We start from the raw sequence: 23,877 nt of genomic DNA, 5'->3' as shown, positions 1-23,877 counted from the left end.
GATTTTTTCATTATTTTAAATGTATTATTTTAAAAATTAATTAGGTATCTCTATTTCTATCTTTACATACTAATATTATAAATGCGAAAGTAATTCTGTCTGTCTGTATGTTATACTCTATCACGCCTAAACTACTGAACCAATTTTCATGAAATTTGGTATGGAGATATTTTGATACCCGAGAAAGGACATCGGCTACTTTTTATCCCGGGAAAATGACGCAATCCCGGAAATCCCACGGGAACGGGAACTATGCGGGTTTTTCTTTGACTGGCGGGCGGCAACCTAGTATTTATATAAATTACTCTCGATAGTGTATCAACTCCTCTATAATTTTTGTATTATTTGTGCCAGACATATCCATCTGGATAAGGCTTAACGCATTTGCCCTTCCCCTGTGTTTCAGGGTGCATTTAAACGAAGCCCTAATGTAATCTCCCGACGACGGCTATCTAGTTACTACCGTAAGTCTGACCATTGCTCCCTTTTGGGGTTTTGGCAATCAAATTTCACATCTCTTTTAATAGTTGTTTATCAATTGGCTCAGCAGAGAACGAACCTAGGAATTGTTATTAGTTGAATAGGTAGTTTTTTAATAGTTTTAAAATAATAGATTTGTAATAATCTTGAATATATAAACGGTATAAAACGTAAAAAATATTCATGATAACAACGCGTAAACATCAAAGGGTTGTTAGAATATTGATATTTTGATTCAGGAACTATCAAATATGAAAATAAGTTTTTCAAATTTAATTTAGTTTAAATGGTGGATCAATATTTTGGGAATTTTTATCATAGTTAGCGTTATAGTTACTATTAAGTAGGTATTCTGTGTCTTAGTCTTGTAACTAAGCAACCCGAAACAAGAGTATACTAACGTCAGAATGCAATAAATAATATACAGTACCTAGATATAAAAGTGTGACTACAATTATAAAATAAACTAGTAATAAGGCAGGCTGTATACAAACAAAAAGGTATACATAAATTAATTATAAAGAGAAAAACAAACATTTCGTCAATAATGAAAACGATAGAGTCGAGAAAAACAATAAATTGTCCACACATAACAAGATAATCAAAACTCTACATTTTATTTATTTTGATGTACAAAGTTTCATAATGTTGAAACTAGATGGCGCTGCTTAAATATGTTTTAAAATTGGTTTTAACTTTTACCAATTAATATCATTAAATTTGTTAAATGCTGCTTCATTAGTATTAAGATACGATATAATTTTTAATAACAGTTATGTATTTAGTTAAATAATTAGAGCTAGCCTGAAAGTATGTTTATTTTCTAAATCTATGAAAATTGTATAATGAATTTAAACGAAAAAGGTTTAAATGAAGAGATGTAGCGAGAATTAATAATCATTATTTGAAAATTACATTCGTAAAAATCGATGAATATAAATAAATATTAGTTACTATTTTATTTTTCTAAATTGAGTACCTAGAAATACCTGATTGGATTAATTTCAATTTACTGTAAAATGGTAGGAATTAAACATTTTTATAGTTGGTCATTACAATACAATTTGAAATGTAGAGATCACATTTACTGAACAAACAAAACACTATAGAAATTATAGGTGTTACTTAAGTATTATCAATATTAAAGAGCACATAATATAAAAAAAAACATAAATGTTTAAAAAAACAACAACATTGAAAACGTTAAACAAATACCTAAAATCGAATAAACTTTAAAATGCAACACAACCCAAGTCTAAGTGATAATGAAACTAATAAAATTACAATTAGCAATGTCAACCAACATCTATAAGTTTGCGAAAAGAGAACTCGCTTAAAAACCGAACCTGCTACGCACTAAAGAAACTTTCAAAAAGGAACGCACTTCAAAAACCGTGTCCAAAGACTAAATAAACAGATGCGGCACTCGAAATTCGACTAACCTTAATGACACTCGTGTTTGCGACGTGTTTATTTCTCGGGACAGGAGGCCGCTGACTTGCCGGTCTCTGGGTAGACTGGGTGATGACACTTGGCTGCACTTGACTTCACTCATGCGCAGTGGTGGCTTGACCGAGTTACGTCTCAAGGTAACGAAACACGATTATGTTTTATCGAGAGCTGTTTTCACTGTTTTTTTGCTTATGAATATATTACTATCGTTGACACTTTGGCAATTAAAACTTTATCAATTGCTTACGATTATAATCATCCATGAAATAATAAAGAAATACTATGTTATTTTAAGGTTAACCTTACACGCATGTTATTCCTACCTCCAGAGGACTGAGTAACTATCGTGCACCTTATAAAAAATCGTAGCACTAAGAAAATACTTCACTTAATTTCAAATATAAATATTTCACTTCACTTGTATTAAAATTATAAAACACACATCGACTCACAATTGACGTGTATGTCTAAGTAAGAATGAACCCTCAATAATAGCCGTTTAGTTCAAGTTATATAAATAGGTAGTACAATATTATGTTTTACAAAGTATGCGTCTTTATTTTACGTCATCTTTGAGGCTTTGCTTTATTCTATGTTTAACTTTTCACATTAAAATGAAAGAGAGAAATTCATAGAGTACTTTTCTGCATCGGTCATATAACGATAATAAAAATACAATTTGAATCATGTAAAGCTCTATGTAGAGTTTAATAAGTCATTAATTTTCTACTTATAAGTGAACATTTTATCGATTTTATAAACTAAATTATTTATTTAACTAACTTAATTAAATTAAAACAAATATTTTAGTTTATTAAAACTTAAATGATACAACTTCAGATTTCATTAGTAATTAATATTACGCTCATTCATGTTTCAAAAATTTATCGTCGCTCTTAGCGATTACAACACTATCGAACAATTAGTTATCAAAGATATCAATAATGAACCAATACAAATATTTTTAAGTATGTATTTCCATTCATAGAACAGATGAATGTATACCCAAGAACACGAAACGAACCATTATTGTCTGTTAAGTACGGTCAGCAGGTAACAGAGCGGATAATTGGTCACGAAAGGAGAGCGAGTAGCGATGAGGAAGGCGCGGGCGGGGGCGGCAGCGGGGTCGCGAGCGGCGAGCGGGGGGCGGATGCGGAAAGCGACACCGCTCAGTTTACAGCCACGCGTCACTTACGTTCGTCGCCGCTCCCGCTAGCGCGTCCGCTCCGCTATGAAGGTGAAAGGCAAGGGTGCGAAATCCAAAAACATGGACAAGCTGATCGCTGCCGTTCAGGCGAGAGAGTGCTTGTGGGATAAGAGTTATAGGGGACACAGGAATCGCTTCAAACTGGAGAGGTATTGGAATGAAGTCGCAGCCGAAGTCGGCACAACCAGTGAGTATTGAGGTGAACGCCCGTGCGAGTTTGCGGCCATGTTTACGTTTGTATGGCGAAGCTGTCCGCCGGCTGCGTGAATGCAGCGCCGCGTATGGCGCGTCGTCGATATTACCGCAATGTTGAAACGGGGCAACTTGTTGTAGTTCACGCTTTTACACATAGATGGCGTTATATTTAATAAAATAAAACTGTAGAGCAGTTGGTGATGAATCTTCTTGAAAATAATAATATTCTTATAATACGTATTTTTTTTAGAAACAATAATTAATTTTATTTTAAAGTACATAGACATATTATAAGCTCCTACAATTTAAGTTTGAGTTACAAAGGGACTACACTTTTAAAGCGATTCGACAAATATATAAGCTACATCGCTCTTTGTATAAAAAATATATTCAACAAAGTTAATTTAATAAACTTTAACTTGAAAAATAACTTTAATCACAATTACCCAAAGATATAAAAGATCTCCTATTATTGCCCTCATTATTTTGTAGAGTTGTAGAGTGTATTATTTACCTGTTTAACAGCCGTAAATTGTATCATAAATTAACAGCCTATAAAACACACTTTAAAACATCGAAGAAATTGAATTACCTACTATGTTGTTTTTTTTTATTAAACATTGTGAATCTTTCGGTCCATTAAATTTGCAATCAAAATTTTTGCAAATTTCAAAAATATTCTTACTTTCAGGTCTTAACTGTAGAAAGAAGTGGAAAAACCTGAAAGATCAATGCCGGAAAGAGATGAAAAAGAACCCCAACGATTCAGAGTGGCCACACTTTCCAAAATTAAAGTTCATTCATCACCAATTCATAACAGAGGACGAGGAAGGTGATGAAGATACAGCCGAAGAAGTATTTAATTCCCTCGATGAGTCCATCAAAAGACCAAAACTTGGTTATACGATGCGCAAAAAGTTATTAATGAATAAGAGACGGACGATAGACGTTGATATGAATAAGTTGATAGAGTTGGTAAGAGTAAGGGAGATCATATGGAATCGACAGTTGAAAGGACATCACAATTGGTACAAGTTGGATGAAGCGTGGAAAGAAATTGCATTGGATTTGGGTGTTACACGTAAGTATGAGTTTGGTAAAGCAGTACTAATTAAAAAAGAAGTTATTATTTCTTTTAAAGTGAAACTTTTATTACATCGCATCGTCTCAAACTTTTTGGTCTGTGTAGCGCATGTCGCGTGACGTAGGTATGATAATTATCGTAAGTTTCACTTTTACCGTGGTTTCATAAAACCACACAACATTTTTTTAACTGAAGTTTTTCATTTGTTTAATTCCTATTAATTGATTCAAAACAATTAAAATACAATCACAACGTATTAATTATGGTACCTAGGTACTCATTTATTTAAATATGAAAAGGTTTTTTTTTTATATTAGATGAATAGTTGATTTACCAGCTTAAGATATTCTATATCAGTTAAGTTTTACAGGTGACGAAGCACGTCTAAAATGGAAATACCTACGAGACCAAGCAAGAAAAGAAGTGCGGAAACAGACCTCCGAATGGGAGTTATTGCCCAAACTGCAGTTCCTATCAAACCAGTTCTTCGACAATGACGGCAATGACATCCCTGAAGATTCCTATAGCCAAGATTTCGATGTAGCTGACCAGAGCAGTAATTATTACACAAACGTTGAACCCACCGAAACAACACCAGAAGAAATAAATGATGAGCCAGCAGCCAGAGATGATGACTTTGACGAATTCGACACAAAACCAATCGTCATGGAAACAGACTTTTATGACGACGATGATGATGTTCAAAAATGTAGTGAAGAGCCAGAAGTAGCCAAGGATGAAGATATAGGATTCTTTAATAGCTTGCTACCGCATGTGAAGAAATTAGGACCAGCTAAAAAGCTGATGTTGCGGATGAAAATACAAGAATTAGTGTACAATACAGTGTATAATACTTAGTATTATCTGTTAGATCTATAAGGTTTCTCTTATTATGACGAAAGACATATATCGTAGAATTTCGTCACTGCGGATATGAGACGATAGTTTCGGCATAAGATAATTTCAACACATAAAAAAAACATCTCTTACCTGTATGATGTACCATACAGGTAAGAGATGTTTTTTTTATGTGTTGAAATTATCTTATGCCGAAACTATCGTCTCATATCCGCAGTGACGAAACTTTCGTTATTATTGACATCTGTAAGCAAAATGCCATGACAAATAGTTAGCAGACAAATTCTTGGAAAAATTCAAAAGTGGAACCACAAAAAATTAGTAAGTAAGAATGTGCTATCAAAATCACAAGAATGCTTATAAAAAAACTTAACACATCACAGAAATAGGTTCAATCTAATAACCATAAATAAGTATTGTACTGTTAAATCTATTTTTATCAATACTTGATTAATATTTGTAATTTTCTATTCATATACTACTATAAATTACTGTCTTTCTGTTTATTATAATGCATGTCAGTAATTTTCATTTGTTTAAGTTATATTTCGTGTAATTATGATAGATTCTCAATTGTAATGGCAGCTTATGTGAAAAATAAACTTCTTCATTATCTTTAATTTATTTATGTAAGAAAAAAGTTTCTTTATTACGAATGTTATGATGTGTCGTCACACACGGACGAATAATTTATACAAACATATTTATATAAAAATATCTAGTCTTTATTATTTGTATTTTTGAATCCATCTTGTATCTTTTTAATATATTTTTAAATACTAAAAAGATAAGGGCTCAATGTAGAGTCTTGGACCGCCTATTTGAGTGGTTTTAACTTTTAACGTTATAAGAAGTGATAATTCTTTTATTAATTATTTAAATAGTCTGAGTCTATTGAAGAAAGCCGTTTCTGAAGATTATTAGTTATAAGTTTATTTACTTGCCTGTAAAGAAATTAGACCCTTGAAACGTATCTGCCCCATACCCTATAGGGGAAGTAATGCACAAATATTTTTTAATGTTAAGTAGCTCTCTGAATAAGTAATGCTTTTTATGTCGAATAATAATTGTCCATATGGAGTATGGGACGAAATGTAACACAAATACGTTTGATCAATTGATTTTCTGAAGAAAAAACCCTTCAAATTCAGTTTTAAAAGCTATGCCAATCAATATTCTGTATTTCCTAAGTATTTTTTGGAAAAGCTATTAATTACTTAGTTGTAAGAATACTTAACTATAAGTGAAATTATTTATTATTATTTCGTTTAAGTGTAAGTCTCTCGTAGTTTTTTTTATATTATCCTGAATTTTCTATAAGCTAACAATATTCGCCGGAATACGCATCTCCTGTCCCTCCTATACTCAATCCTTTTCGATCCCAGAACTCCTTCCTACTTAAAAAAGAGATTTATATTCATGGGCTCGTCTCATGAACGTAATTTGCGCTCCTCTAACAATCTTACGCTTTGTATGCCTGCTCACTTCTCCAAATTTTATGATTCATCTTTTACCGTGCAAGCCGTAAGATTGTGGAACTCCCTACCAACCGCAATAAAGCAAGCGCAAACTTTGAATAGTTTTAAAGCTGCAATTAAAAAATATTATTTGTCCTCATAGTCATTCTGTATCTGTTCTGTTTTACCTATTTCTCTACTTGAAATTTTTTATATCCTCTTCTGCACGATTTCTTTCTTTCTTATGTTATATGTAATTTTATACCTTACTTATTATCTATTACTTATTATCTATTATATATTACTTATTATCTATTATATATTACTTATTATCTATTATATTTATTTGTATTCACTCCTTGTATATGCACTATCTACCTTTTTCAATCTTTTCATTTTCCTATATCCCAAGGTTGCCTGGAAGAAATCGCTTTAAAGCGATAAGGCCGCCAATTTGTACGGTGAAGATTCATTTTGTTTATTGTTGTATTTTTATATATGTGCATTGTACAATAAAGTGTTTTTTATTTTTATTTTATTTTAATATGACAGAGATATTACAAATTGCCTTATAACCATTCCAGACCTTGTATTATAGATATAAGAAATATAAAAAGATATATTGATTACGTGTGTTTCATTTTTAAATACTTTATACCAGGTTGTAATCATTCGTAAGCTTTGCACTTGACAATACGTAAGTTTTCAACAAATAATGCTTTGTTTCATTTACCAACACTAAAACATCTTACTTTTGTATGAATGAAAATTAGCTTACCTTAAACATACAAACATAAATCTAAAAATACAATACAATAAAAAGTACATAAATGTAATGAAATCATAAATATGCCGTAAACCTTGAAACTTCGTGAAACACAAACTACAATAGAATAACATAATTTTCACTTATGACAACCCTATAAATCTTTTTTATTACTACATCAAAGCGTGCGTCGGTCGTTCTTCAATTAGAAACCGTAAAGCAATTGGTATTTCGAAGCTTATTTTTAGGGTTGTCACACAGGTTGTAAATTTTGAATTTATTTACAAATTTGCAATTTATTTTAGTTTTTGTTTCTATCGATTTAAATAATGTATCGATAGTGGGCAGCCCTATTTCTTAAGCAAACAGTAACTGCCAACAGTCAAAACAATCGATATTGAAGTAATGTTTCATGTATATATACGTCTTATTTAGGGCGGCGAATTGGGGCGGGCTTCCGCAAGCTGTAAATTACTTTCTGGAGAACAGATTGCGATTTTAATTGATTTAATGATACAGCGTGTCGCGATATTTTTAATTAAGTGCTATAAAATCAATGACTCATATTAAAATATAGGTGGCTAGTTAATAGATGCGATACTACATGCCTTCAATTTTATTATTGTTATTAATCGGCTCGAAGCTTATATAAAGCTTCATGATCGAAAGAATAAACTACTTCCATTAAAATTAGGAAAATGAAAAATGATTTATTTCAGCAAAAACACAGTAGGTAACAAAACAAATTTAACAATTTAAGAATTTGCTGTTGTTTAATATACATTATAGTTATTAATAAAAACAACGTCTACAGCTGTTTTCAAATTGAAAACGAGATAGAGTATACATAGTTGTACTTAGTGTTGTAATGTTTCCCTTGTCCAAAAAATACCTACAAATACTCGTGCCTACGTAAGCAATACTCTGAGAAAAGTAAAATGGCGACTATCTGATGCAAGCGATTCCATAAATTCCTTTGTGCTTTTAATACAAAGCCGGTATTTAATCAGAGCAAAGAATGTTTCTCAAGTCTCAACACACAGTTTTATAAACAAAAAGAAATGCATTGTTTGCTTTTTATACATTTTGCTTTGACTTTGTCCTTTCGTTTCGATTCAATAGTAAAATAATTCCAAACATTTTCTTCATCTATTCTATTAAAAATTATTTTACATTAATTTTTATTCATCACTTCACATTCATAAGTCGAATGGGCCAGACGGAATCCCTGCAATAGTTCTGAAAACCTGTGCTCCAGAATTGGCTCCAGTTCTGACGCGTTTGTTTCGATGCTCTTACAACTCCACTATAGTCCCAAGCACTTGGAAAACCGCCCTGGTACACCCTATACCCAAGAAAGGTACGCGCTCAGACCCAAAAAACTATAGGCCGATCGCGGTTACCTCCTTGCTCTCAAAAGTGATGGAATCCATCATAAATTCCCAGGTGTTACAGTATCTAGAGGATCACCAGTTGTTAAGTGACCACCAGTACGGTTTCCGTCACAGTCGTTCGGCTGGTGATCTTCTGGTTTATCTGACCCATCGATGGGCATCTGCAATTGAGAGTAAGGGGGAAGCCATGGCAGTTAGTTTAGACGTGGCCAAAGCTTTCGACCGGGTGTGGCACAAGGGGCTCCTCTCCAAATTGCCTTCATACGGACTCCCTGAGAGACTTTGCACATGGATCGCCAGCTTTCTCAAGGCACGAAGCATTAAGGTCGTTGTCGACGGATCATGCTCAGAGCCCCTGCCTGTGAATGCTGGTGTTCCACAGGGCTGCGTGCTGTCGCCTACGCTATTCCTTTTACATATCAATGATATGTTACAAATACGTGACATACATTGTTATGCCGACGATAGCACGGGCGACGCCGCATATACCGGTCTTGCAAATCTCTCTCAGGAGCAAGTGGATGAGCATCGAAAAAAACTTGTGTCTAAAATTGAGAAATCCCTTGAAGAAGTCTCAATATGGGGCCAAAACAATCTTGTACAGTTTAACCCCTCAAAGACACAAGTTTGCGCATTTTCAGCTAAGAAGAAGCCTTTTGCAGTGTCCCCTAAGTTCCAGAATACTCCGCTCAAAGCCATGCCTAGCATCGGAATTCTCGGTGTCGACATTGCGAGTGACGTACAATTTCGCGGTCATTTGGAAAACAAGGCTAAATTAGCCTCAAAGAAATTCGGGGTGCTCGCAAGAGCGAGACAGTACTTCACGCCAGCTCATCGCCTACTACTTTACAAGGCAAAAGTTCGGCCACACATGGAGTACTGTTCTCACTTGTGGGCTGGAGCACCCGAGTATCAATTACTTCCATTTGACCGCCTTCAGCGTCGTGCCTGCCGCATTGTCGACCTTCCTGAGCTCACCGATCGGCTCGATCCATTGGCTTTGAGGCGTGATGTTGCGTCTCTATGTGTGTTTTATCGCATTTACAACGGCAAGTGTTCTGAGGAACTGTTTGCATTGATACCACCTGCAGAATTCCATCACCGCACTGCTCGGCACAAACAAAAATATCATCGTCACCATCTCGATGCATGGCGTTCGACAACTGTGTGTTTTGCACGGCATTTCTTGCCTAGAACCACACTCTTGTGGAACAAACTACCACCTTCCGTGTTCCCCGACCAATATGACATGGGAACCTTCAAGAAAAAAGCCTACACCCACCTCAAAAGCCTTCTTCCACCTAAAAACCGGCAATACGTTCCCTAATGTTGTGAACTGTCATGGGCGGCGACCATCACCTACCATCAAGTGGGTCGCCTGCTCCATTGCCGGGGTTGCAATAAAAAAAAACAAAAAAAAATAAAAAAAAATCATCATTTATAGCCCATATGAGCCACTGTTGGGACAACGGCCTCCTATTAGTGAAATTAATAATACTTGCAAAGAAAATGATGAATATTATATAGTTATACTAGCGGTCCGCCCCGGCTTCGCCCGTGGTTTTACGTTTTCTCTCCATAAGAACCATCCTCGTACTTCAAGAAATGTAATAAAAAAAGAATTAACGAAACGGTTCAGTTGTTCTCGAGTTATGCGCTTACCAACACATTTTGCGATTCATTTTTATATTATAGATTATTACTCAACTGGCTATCAAATCGACTGAACGAGATATGCACTTCCAATCCTTCAATATTAGTACATTCACCTGATATAAAGCGGATAAGTGGATGTATCCATGACTTGAGGTTTGCTTTCAACGGATTTAGATTATTAATCATGGACACGAAGCAAAATATCTTAAAATTTTCATACTATAAATCTGCATATTTGAAAATATGAAACACGTAATGTACAAAAGTTCTCAACTCCAACCAATTTGATAAAAATAACGACATTATTATTAAAAACTACGCAACGGATTGTACGAATTGACGCGTTTTTTTTAATAGATAAAGTGTTTCTCGAGGAAGGTTAAATTGGATTTTAAATTATTAGGTTTTAGACAAAGCCGCGGGCAGAAAGCTAGTTAAATAATAAATATTTATTGACAACCATTTTGTTCTAGCGCCGATTCAACAAGTTTGTTTATAATTTGGTTCAGAAATGGTTCTGAAGCTTGTATATAATTCAGTTCCAAAGTAGCATTCACTGGAAATCTTGAACGCAATAGACAATAAAACTGTTTACCACATTGAGATAATATTACTACGTATGGAGGAGACACCACGAACAAAATCTGTGCGCCATTTTTTTTGCACTAACTAAGTTTTAAAAATTATTATCTAGTTAGGTACTTACCGATGAAAGTTATTGCTTTGCACTTTTCCGTATTATTTGTATTATTTTGTGCAATATCGTAACACACACGAAGGCATATTTGATACGTTTCACTTTAAAACAAATAAAAATGAGCGTGCAGTTACGCCATATGGCGTATGTTGAGCGGAGCATAAGTGATGTAGGCGGTGTCGTCTCCATATGTATATCTCAATGGTTTACCACCATTGTTTATCTACAAGCTGATATTTATTTTCTTTCACGCAAATAGTACTATCAAAACACAATTGTCCATAAATACTGCTCAATTAGAAGCAAACTAACCTCGTGTTATAGTCATTATATTTGGGCTTCCATTCAACGCTTTGATTGTTTTACAACGATTTTGGCGTTTGTTCAACAAGGCATCATTACAATACGTGGCGATCAAAGCGGGGATTTTCGTATTTGGGGATTTATCTATGATTTGGGTTGAATGAAGGATCTAAACATGAGCGAGTATATTTTGCATGATGAATCATTATTATTAAAATTACTTAAAATTATATACACTTATGAAGTATTTAGGTAGGTTAATTTTAAAAAGGAGCGTTCTTTTTATTTTAAAATAATTGATCAAGTTGAAATATCATCAGCAGTTAGCTAAAATTTGAGTTATAGCTGACGTTGTATAATATCAAACGAACATAGAGCTAGAGCAAGAGCATTCTTTCGTGATCTTTTAGTGTAAACGAAAACTCGTATTCAGTGTTGTTCAGTATTAGAACATTGCATAGAATCTTTTCGAACGAACGAACAACGAAAGAATGCTCTACGCGTTTACACAAAAAGGATTTGACATAGTGGGGTAAGAATGAGCTTTCCATAGAGCTTTCGATCGTGTGATGTTAATGCACGATGATAAAGTTTCATCTAGAATTACGAGCTTTGAAATTTCTTTCAAGATTATCTCTTCTTATTCTTTTATAAAGAAACATAAATATGTTGTCGTATATTATTCTAACATACATGTTTGAAATATATCATACATTATATTCGGAATGATTTTTTTCACAACATTTAAAAAGGTTTTAGGAGAACACCCAACTTACTTTTCTTTCATAGAAATTAATTATGATTTTCTGAATAAGTTGACATCAAAACTTAAAACATTTATGCGTGTTACGATAAATGTTTAACATTTCATATATTCTGAAGATATTTCAATGTTATTCTCAGTTCGACTGATTTGTTTGGAAAGCATTAAACGAGCGATGCTGTTCGCACATGCAATTAGTTCTGACAAGGAAATATCATATATTATGTAAATATATGTCTATTGTGCATTTCCGATTTGATAACTGATTTATAATGTGTATCAAGAATGCTATAAACAGCGGCAAGGACAGACAGGGCTTCAGAGGTTAACTGTTTGTATCAACTGTTTAAATTTTCTCACGATAAACATGTTTTTTCGAGAAGATGTTTTCGTTAACAGAGTTCGGAAAATGCTGAGATTATTTAGTTTCTTAAATGAGATTTATTCTGATTCTTACTCATGGCTAAACAGGGTAAAAATAAGGACTAAAGTCAATAACCTCGATAAATTTTCCTCGAAACGCCAAAGCTTAGGGAATTTCCTATTATACTGCGTGATTCGATACAGAGGTAATTTTTTTTTAACTCAGGCTTGACTTGACAACTTCTATAGATGATTGATATTACTTGAAGGCTTGAAGTTTAATGTATTTGTAAATATACCTATCACAAGGAACATTATGCCTTAATGTAGGAAGAGCGTCTAACGATGTTATTTTTGAAAGTATCAGGTTAACAATACACACAGACCATAAAATAATACGCTCGTTTGTCCCCAATGGAAAAAAAAACTAGGCTATCTATAAGATAAAATTTAGAAATACAGTGTATAATTGAGTTTACAATCCGGGTGAAGGTTGAAGGGATCAGCTAGTATAAAATGTAAATAATATCAACTGCAAAGCATCACTAAATAAACATGAAACTAAACTAATAAGCGCATAATGAATGGCTTACATATTTATAATCAGCGAAAAGAATTTAATATTGTATAAAACGGTGTCTCATAACTCAGTTCGCAACAAAACGAAGTGCCAACAATTTTTTTTATAATAGTCACCTAAAGTTTATATTTAGATAATGTTAACAACTGGAACGATACCCTTCATTATACCTGATGACAAATTAATCTATTTTTCACCTTACTTTCTTAAAATATCACTTCAAAAGTTAGATTTTTTCGAACGCTGTATAGGTAGATAGTTTTGTGTTAACAACTACATAGCCTATTTAACAATGTCCTAGAAAACTGTCAAATAGTACCTAGATATATTTCTCGTTTACGATGAACAAATCTGAAATTAAATTTATATTAATGAAAAGGAATAATGCTCCAACTTTGCTTGTGCGTTATTAATAAGTAGTGAAAATAATTATTGTGCCATCATCTTATGTTAAAAAATAAAATTATGAATCGACCTATAAGTACAAAATAATTTAATAACAGTTGTTTGTATTGCACAGATAATAAATAGACAAATATATTGTATTTTTCATTCTCTATTTCGCACATTTTAGTACTGAAATGTGAAAGTCGATATGACAATGCCCTTTCCACCGCAGACGGACAGTTATTTTGGACGAGAATAGATGCATCTGACCGCATCTAGGGCGCCATTTTGTATCTGTGGTTATATTTTATAACGCCGTTATACCTACTTAATAGTTCACTTATAGATAAACGATCTATTCAATAAAATCGTATTGAGTTTAATCGATAGTTTTCAGCTTTTTATGTATGTGTGAATTTCTTATTGATATTTATAAAAAAGTGTTATTTGCAGCTAATGCATATATTTTTGTTGATACGAACAAAGAGCTTTTTAATAAATGGAGCTTTTGAAATTATAAGCTCAATTCTCTACCGTAGAGCATACATATTTGAGCTTATAATTTTCGAAAGCTTTTGTGATGACATTATTAATTACGAATCTTGTTTTTTGGTAATGCTGAAAATTTATCATTAATTGTTATCAATAGATAACAAAACGTTGCCCATATAAGGATACCTACTCGTACAACTTAATAAAATTATATACTTAGTTCGGTATTCAGCTAGTTTTTAAGTAAGATTTTTTAAGCTTTTGTTTAACACTTCTAATTATTAGTTTTTTATAGGAATAACAGTTTTCATGTAGAGGTATTAGTTCATTTATAAACCATCGAAGACGTTTATTAGTACAATCGAAGATGTTTATTATACAACACGAAAATTACATAAGAAATTTTACTCATAAAACTGGAAACGGAACTGTTAAATACCCGACCTCAAAGCAAATATATTAACTTGCATATCAATCAATGAAACAGATTTCAGCCATACAATACGAGTTCTCTTTCGTCTCCACAGTTTTATTGATCGTAAAAATCATACTTTATTACTACATTTTGTGTTAAATTGTTTTGCTAAGTGGTTAAACGAATATGTAAATTCTTGGCACTAAAAGTTAAATTTGACAATATTTTTAAATAATTACGGCTACGGTTTCATTTGTGTGATTATTTTTTTTATGCATTCGCGTTCACATAAAAAGCCACATTTAGATATGCTGTATCACTGTTGCATGATGATTCATAATAAGTACATACATTTTAAGTGGAAAACTTATTATTTTTCATGCGTAGTAAAAAGAAAATAACTCTTTGTGAGGAGGGATATGAACTCGTCTTTTGTTTTGATTTCATTTACTGAAGTGTTTTATATCCCCTCTCTCCGAATGCGAAACAAGCTGTACATAAACAATAAACATATATGTAGTCATATGTAGTAGAGTTTAGCCTCCAGATACCTCGTCTGTTAGTAGGTTCATACTAAATATATTTTATAATCCAACATGCAGAACAATTACGTTATTTGCGATTGAGACGATTGAGTTATCTGGTATTTCGTTTTAAAGTGTGAACCACAAAATACAGACTGTGGAAAAAATATAGCGATATATTTTTTCCACAGATATATATAGAAATTTATATTTCTCTATACTTACAGTAATCTTACACATATTCCACGATTTATTTGGACCATTCCGTTGTATATAGGTCATTCCCAAAATATTTTTCGCACATTGCTTTCGTATTGATTCCCAATAAATCCTTTGTTTTTTAAAACAACACCAGAAAGCTGTTATTATTTTACGAGACTGTAAATCGGTGGAAAGTCGGTTAAGCAGCTATACAGATTTATTGCTCGTACTGAAAGTTCAGAAAACCGACATGTTTCATCATCTTACTTTAATTCTCTTTACCCGGAGTATGAATTTTTAGAAGTGATTTAAGTTCGAACAAAATACTACGTATGTAGGTACTCTAGTATGCTTTAGGTGCACCAAGACCTTAGTTGACTTTACATTATAATTGAATATTATACATTTTGAAGATGCTGCAAGTTTTCACAGGAACAATTAAATTGTAGCAGATACCAATATTATAATTTCTAAAGTCTATCCGTCTGCCTAGCGGCTAAACTCCAGCACGGTAATGGATTTGAACGAAATTTAAAAGAAAAAGAAACTAATACACTTCAATGACCATTACTACTTTTTCCACAGGTAATGGTAAATCGCGGGACACAGGTGTACATCATAGGCATTTCATCAACATTAAAACTAAATAGGTTGCCAATAAATATTTTTCATGAGAATCATATCGTAGCAAGTAATAAACAGATAAATTCATGAATTTAACGAGGTTCCAAATCATCTGCCCTTCCATAAAAATATTCACTCCACTGTTTATTTATGGTGGAGATAAAAGGGAATAAAACATAAAATATTCGACGTAAAAACTTCTTTTACTAGCGTTTTACATTAAAATCTACGTACTCAAGAACATGGCTGTTAAAAAGTTTCAATTTAAAAATATTTGCAAATACTAACATCTATTAATATCCATATGTTTATGTTAATCTGCCGAATCAGTGTGAGATTGAGAAAACAATCTTTTAATAGTTTAGTAGGTATTAAATGCATTTAATCGTAGGCCTGAGCATCGTGTAGTTTTTGTGTCTTAGATAATTTTTTAACGTAGATATCGAACGGAAATATAAATAAGTATGGCAGGTACTGACTGTAGAGATTTTTCAGAAGCTTTTTTATTTTGAGAAGGTAAGTAACATATTACAGCATAATTATTTAATTATGTTTTTAAGCTCTGCAGAAAATCATGTAATTTTAGATCAGAGACACCTTTTCTTTGCTATAAACCTCACGGAGCCCGAGACCTTTCCAACGAATGCAAAACCGTGGAAATCGGTTCGTGCATTCTGGAGTTATAGCGTCAGGAAGGAAAACCCGTCTTATTTTTATATAGTAGACTACTATAATAAGACCGTATCATCGTTGTACGGTTGTAGGAAGGCGCCTACCACCTAACACCTAATACTGATGTTAATTACATTTTATGGTATTAAGAATGGAAAATGGACAAGCAAAGTTAAAAAAGTAACTCCGTAGGTTATTAATCACAAACTACTAAACAGAACAGGCCAATACAAGAAAAAGCAAATTTCGTCCAGAAATAAAGAATTTATGTCATAATTAGAACATCGTGAACGCGTCTACGTTCTATCATTACGTCGTCTACGCGTAATTCACGCCACAAAAATATTATCTGAGAAAAATCGGGACAGCTGAGTGGTATGAATGTCAGCGCGTACGATATTTGTACGGAAAATTTATTAGAATTCTAATCGCCTTGAAAACATGGGAAAACATATTGTGAGATATATTTCTTGTTTGCTAGTTTTTAGTTTTTATCATAAAGTTTTGCACGATTATTTACTGTATGGATGTAGAAAAAGGTTAAAAAAAGATTAATCAAGGGTTTCACAGGTATTGTTCAGGTAATATTCGTTTACTAGTTTTAGCTCGCGGATTAGCTTGCAACATGCCCTGAAAAAGTAGTCTATGCACTATGTAGCAGGAATATTGCGGACTAAGTAAAAAAGGCAGAAGAAAGGAAGAAAGAAAAAACAAACAAACCATTAATAATACACGTACAAAAATAACTTTTACATATTACTCTGAAACATATCAAATTCATTACTTTATAGTTCATTAAAAACCCGAAATTACGTAAGCATTACATTATATAATCACGCAGATTCGTAAAGTAATTACTGAAAAGCATTTAAATCCATTAAAACGTCACACATATCAGACAGACTTCCGTTGGATAATTTTATAATTTGCAAACGCACAAAAATTATTTATCTCCCAAAGAAATAACACGCTTAAAACTGTTTATAAAAACGTCAGCTGTACCAGGAAAAGAGTTTATTAGGTGTCATGATATAACGGGCTAATAACTCTATTAACATGTGTACAATTTTGCTTTTAAATGCTTCCTATATCGCGAAAATATCCCAGGTTTTTAAACAAAAGATGCGTTGTATACCGAGTTATGTCTATACACAATATCTTATATCTTATCTGATAAAAGCACATGGAACATTGTTTTTTGTTTGTTGGATGATTTATTCATCATCTCTACATTTCTTTGTTTCTGTTTTGTTTCTATTCGAGAGTACAGAGTCTATACAGTTATTAGATACACATCTACATTGTAATTACAGTAATTTTTCATTAAATAAAGTCGTCTATTGTTATATGCGTCATTGATGCAGTGCATTTTTGGTAATACAGAAAGAATAGAGTAAACCAAAGAGTTACGCATACGTTAATACAATAAATACTTACTTCCTCTGAAAAAGCATTTCCCGCATACATTCACACCTTTACATTAACTTTAATCAAAGCAAATTCATTTTAATTTCGATCTTAACAGTATTCCATAATTCACACCGTCTAGAACCATCCACGCGTATTTAAATATATCGTGAAATGGCGATTTCAAATTCATCGTGTATAAACAGGAAACCGTTTTGAGAAATTAAATAAACAAATTCGTATCGTAACTAGGTATCTGGTTATCAACCTTGGCACCTCAGAGCGTTTCAACACGCACTTTATCGAAGTATATGTGCTACGTAAAAATAGGTCAAGTTCTTGATTAGAAAGAGGGAATAAAAGTCTTAGAAAATGCAAATCGTTGAAATGCTTGTAGTAAAAGAATCGAAATTGAATGGGTTGATTATGAACCACTTGGTTATGCAAAACTCTTCTTAACTAGGTTGGAATTAAAGTTCTTTGAAACCTAATTAAAGTGGACTCTCACTATGCTTCGGCATTCTTTTTTGTGGAACAGAATGCAAACTGATTAAAAGTTAACAAAGTTGTGTTGTAAGTATGTATATCTATCTAGGTTAGGTTAGGAATCCTAGGCATGTTTAGTACCTCATTAAATTAGAGGCGTTTTCAAACATATCCTACATGTTTTGGTATTCTTATCAAAAATAAGTACGGTCTAGTACCTTCATTTTCTTTCGAAAAAAGGTCCAGTGATATAAGAGCAAACCACTTAAAGGAAATGGTTTTTGGGTAAGTAGGAAGAATATTATCCAGTCAAATAGACCTTGAAACAAAATATCGAAAGATACCTTTGATATTAAAGTATTATAAATATTGAAATATATAAACACTAATAAATAATTAACATTTAAAATGAGTGAATTACTTTTTTTTAATATTTTACAGACAAGCCTACGGCATTTTCATCTACGTAGCAAGTCATGAGCAAAAAAATTCGATTAATAATACTAAAAACAACTAACTTACATTGAAAATTTGTCAATGTTTGTAGAAAAACCTACAGCATTCTCAATGTAGAATATAGATGTATCTACGTAGCAGTGAGCTTTTCTGATTTGATAAGCATAAAAAGAAGATATTTAAAGCTAAAAGGTTTCGGAAATAACATGCGTTTTACCAAAATTATTAACGTAATACAGTCTAAACGTAAATCATTATAAAATTAGGCATTTTAAAACAGACCTTGATACCGACTTTGATCTTCAAGGAAGAATTTAGATTAACTTTATACTGTAGCGATTGTAAAATCGATTTTATTAACCCGGCGAGAGTGTGGTGAAAAAATGTAACAAGTAGTATGTGGCAGGGTATTAAATACCCGTATATAAATTTGGCTGTAAAACTTGATTCTTATGAAAAATCATTGTCTGAATTGTTTATTATTATAAAACGACTATATAATAAAACAGTGAAAATAAAATATTTCAGCCTTTTTAATAATTTTTATTTTTTATTCAACCTTAATCAAATGTCTATGAATTAAAAACAAAAAAATTTACCCCTTCAAAAAAACTATGAAAAAAAGAAACTACACAAGTTTTATGAAAACTGACTTAAAATTATCATAGAACTTGAAACAAGTAACAATATAAACTAAAAAAATAAAACAAATAATTTTAGGAACATCTTAGGAACTGGAGTTCAAATCAGTACAGTTTTTGCCAAAAAAAAGTTGCATGCTCCATACAAATAGCCTTTCCACAGCTGGCACATGCGTGTTTTGTCTTCCGGTCTTTTTTTATTTGGATAATCTCCGCATCTAACGTATCGACCAGGAACATTTTGAGTTGATGAAAGTGGTTCGTTGATCTGGGAAGAGATCCTCTGACGTAAATATGTTGGGATATTTGTTTTGTCTCTTCGCAATTTGAGATGTTCGTAAACTAAAGCCAGGCCTAAGTTACGGATGAAATCTGTTCGTTTGGTGTTTTGGTCCGTATTTTCACGAAAAATTATGTTTGCATTGACAGCAGCTATTTCAGCCATTTTTGACCATCCTTTGACTTGTATTGCGGTGCATTGACTTGATGTGTTGAACGGCGGCGTTTTCTCAAAACAGACAGCGGAATATTATTTTCAAGGTCTTCGGAATCGGCACTATTTTCATTTGTCTCAGCTTCATCGTGATCAGAAATTTCTTGCTCAATGTCAGATTGTAGATCATGTTCACTGCAATGGTCAGATTCTTCTTCAGAGCTCGCCTCATCGGAAGTATTTGCTAATGCATCTTCCAACATGGACCGAAGTCGGCTTTCATCACGTTCAAAGTCTATTTTTAATTAAAATCTATATTTTGACTTAAAAATAAGCTAAAATAGCAGGATAGTTTTTGTCATTAAACATATGCATTAACTATGTGGCAGGGTATCACATGCCCAAACGAAGTTTGCAGGCGTGTTTCTCGACTGTACGCTGCCGCGTCACTGCGATCACTCCACTATCCCCACCCGCATCTCTTTCATTCCAGCTACTCAAGACGACAAGAACTTTGAAGGTCATAAACAAAAAATATAAGCAAATGAGTAACATGGTGGGTATGAGATACCCTGCCACACTCTCGCCGGGTTAATACCATGAACAAACACTTTTAGGCCTTTCTTAACTGAGAGCGTTTTAAATTACTAACTGGAATATTTTATGAGCGTTCAGTTTTTCATTAAATCTGTTCCATTTTGCGTCCATTTTGTATAACCTTAAATTATTTGATAGTTAGATGAATCCCCAGTAGAGTGGCTTTAATATTTATCCTGAGTTTGATTTTAAGTAAAACATATGAACAATGTCGTACTCGGTAAACTATGGTTTAATTTTTCTCCTTGTTGTCATCTTTACCAGCCTGTATCCTGTATCTAATGTTTTCACTAAGGAGCAAAAGCTACATAAGAGTTTAGGTCAAAATTCACTATCGTAGTTCGAACTCTACAGACCTTAGGAAATCAAAGACCTCAACTATATTTATCCCAAAAAAACACACTTTAAAATGTTACAAATGTTTCACAATAGCATACCGTCTAGTGATGTATGCCTGCGATGGCATTGAACCCGCTGCCGCCATGAAATGACAATAAAATCGACTCAATGGGCCTCCGTGACGTCTGCGATACGACTTCGAGCGAATTAGTATATCCGATTGATCTAATTCTTGTCTATTCTATTCTATAGTCTATAGTAGGTTTTCTTTTCGGTTGGGTTGTGTGCCTAGTATTTTAATTTTTACCTGTTTTTCATTACCCACACGAATGGTAGGATTTAAGAATGTGTTAATATTGAAATCATTGGTAGCAAATTTTACTTATCATAGGTACTACATTTTGCAATGGGATTTCCTTAACTATCTTAATTAAAATTGGTAAATCAATAGATATTTACTATTTTAAATAAGGAGAAAATATTGTATGTCTATGTTCATGTGAAACTATATAAGTAAGTAGGTACAGGATTCTCTATTTTTATAAAATACATAAATGCTGAAAAATTATTCTTCGACGATCGTTAAAGAATATTGCAATATGCTGTTGTGTAAAAGTCTGTTAAGTGTAAAGTGTACCTTATTGAGGATTTACGAAAACATTTTTCCAGAAAATTGGAACGGTGACGGAGAATGTAGAAAGGTACTAAAGGTATACCTACGTGCGAATTGAACACAATGCTTTTATTCTTGTTTACAGTAGCTGCTAATGAATCAATTATCACTACTACACTTTACAACAAAGATCATTGTACCTATATGCTTATTTTTTAATATGGTAAGTAGTAACTAGTTAAAAAATATTCTTGTTGAGATAAATCATCACTACATAGTATAAAACAAATTCGCTTTCTCTGTCCCTATATCCCTATGTATGTATCTTTAAAACTACGTAACGGATTTTGATGCGGTTTTTGTAAATAGATGGAGTGATTACCGAGGAAGGTTTTATTATATAATTTAATAGATTTTAGACGAAGCGAGCGCAGCCGCGGTTGGAAAGCTAGTAACAGCTGTTACCTAACTTATTGTCTCACGAATAACTTATGATTCATATTAAATTTGATATAAATTCATATTTTGAAGATATCGAAAAATAGAATAGAAATTATAAAATAAAAACTTAAACTAAACTTAAAAAAACTTTTTAATCTCCAAGTAAGATACAATATTTTATACTACGTTTATAGATTTGTTCAACAGAACAAACGTTAGTAATTTAAGACACTGTTTTAAGATGCTTGATTTTCATAACAAACAATCCGTTAGTTATTATTTTATATAAATTAAGGTTATTTTCAGTCGTAAATGAGTTTTACACTCGAAACAATAGATGACTCAACGTAATTTCGTAGTCGTGATTCATAAACGGTATTTGATGTATGTACATACGTCAATTTTATTGGATTATTTATTATTATTATACACCGGTTGAGATAGGATCTGTGTACTTTGTTATTAATCTATTTTAAATGCTATTAAATTTAATATGTGGCTTCTCAAATGAATTTTGTTTACAATATGTTACTCGATAATTATGTATGCGATAATTTAAGTGCAAGACTGCAATTTATACAAGTGATAACTGCGTTAAAAACAACCGACTTCAAACTTGCACTTGCAAAATTTACAAATACCTACAGACAAAAATGCTTATAAAATAAAAAATACTGGGCCTATCCGAATAAAATTTTTATGGGACCAATTCGACACCATCCCGCATCGAACAAAAAAAGAATCACGTAAATCGGTTCAGAAACCTCGGAGTAATCGGTGTACATATATTAAAAAAAAAAAAAATATACCGGGATAATATAATTCTTTAATTACTAGTTGCTTGAAGACTTAAAAAAATATGCTAAAAAATCTGTAGCATAATTATTTTCTATTTTATAATAGGAATCTCTACAATAAGAATATTGTAAATATCTTCTAAATTAAAAATAATGTAAAAGCTTTTTGTAAGAAAACTATGTCTAAGTTTACCTTAATAGTTGAAATGACTGCAGTAAATCCAAGTTACACTTACACATCACAATACTTGTTAACAATAAGTTAGTGTAAACGTTGCCGCAAAACTTTACCGCTCGCAGTGCTCATAAAACGGAACGAAAATTCCTCGATTTTCACTCATGAAATTGACAAAGAAAAATATCTGGAAGCTCCTCCAGTAAGTGCGATATCTTGGACATCGCGATTTCGACTGGCTAAATTTAAACTTTGTTGATTGGAGTCGGATGCAAGCCAGGGGTGCCAACTTTTGGCAACAATTTTTATATGACACAGTTTTTAGATCGAATTTTAGTGATTTAATCTGTTTATTATTGAGTGTGATACATGTTGGCTTCGTTCCTTTTGTCACAGACAATTTAATTTCTTTTGTCGTATCAGTCATGAAAATGTACTTATTCATGTTTACAAACATACATGTTAGTCATACGGTATTGGAAACTAATTAAATCCTATTTGATTACTGTTATGCAGATATTAAACTATTTTGATCATGCTAGAGAGATCTTTAAATTATTATTGGATATCTTGTAAAATAGCTCGTTAGCAGCCCTAAGCCTGTAAGTCAATTATTTCATCAAATAAAGCTTATATTTTGATTTGCTCCTTTTATTGAATTTTTCAGGGATAATGGATAAAAGTTTTGATATCGTCTATCAAGTCTTTGAAAGTTTTTCACCACTTAGTGGCGTAGGTACTAGGTAGGTCGCATCAAAATCATTATTATTATCTATCAAATTTCAATTCAATTTAATCATAGCAATGAAATGCTATATTATGTAGAGCAACTACATAATATAAGTAATAAGTATGTAGCGTTATTCAGTCGTACAAAACGGCTGATCGATAATGCTTGAAATTCAGTATACCTACCTAG

At 32.6% G+C, this 23,877-nt stretch overlaps 2 protein-coding genes across 3 annotated transcripts in view; one reads left to right on the top strand and one right to left on the bottom strand.

Moving 5' to 3' along the window:
* Positions 1-23,188, bottom strand: part of LOC123703431 — a 40,824-nt gene extending 17,636 nt beyond the window's left edge. The window contains exon 1 of one of the 2 annotated variants that reach the window (XM_045651422.1): positions 22,977-23,188. The gene's annotated coding sequence lies outside the window, so the exon portion shown is untranslated. Of the gene's footprint in view, positions 1-1,922; positions 2,392-22,976 lie in introns of those variants that run through there. The other variant, XM_045651423.1, reaches the window with a different exon arrangement.
* On the top strand, positions 3,115-5,418 carry LOC123703432. Its single transcript, XM_045651426.1, has 3 exons — positions 3,115-3,329; positions 4,029-4,418; positions 4,792-5,418. The coding sequence occupies exons 1-3, from the start codon at positions 3,167-3,169 to the stop codon at positions 5,277-5,279; spliced, it is 1,041 nt and encodes a 346-aa protein (XP_045507382.1). The 5' UTR covers positions 3,115-3,166; the 3' UTR covers positions 5,280-5,418.
* Positions 23,189-23,877: the final 689 nt, after the last annotated feature.

This window comes from Colias croceus, chromosome 26 (genome assembly GCF_905220415.1).
Source record: "Colias croceus chromosome 26, ilColCroc2.1".
NCBI lineage: Eukaryota > Metazoa > Arthropoda > Insecta > Lepidoptera > Pieridae > Colias > Colias croceus.
The sequence above is the reverse complement of the archived record's forward strand: the minus strand, read 5'-3'. Positions and strand labels throughout refer to the sequence as shown.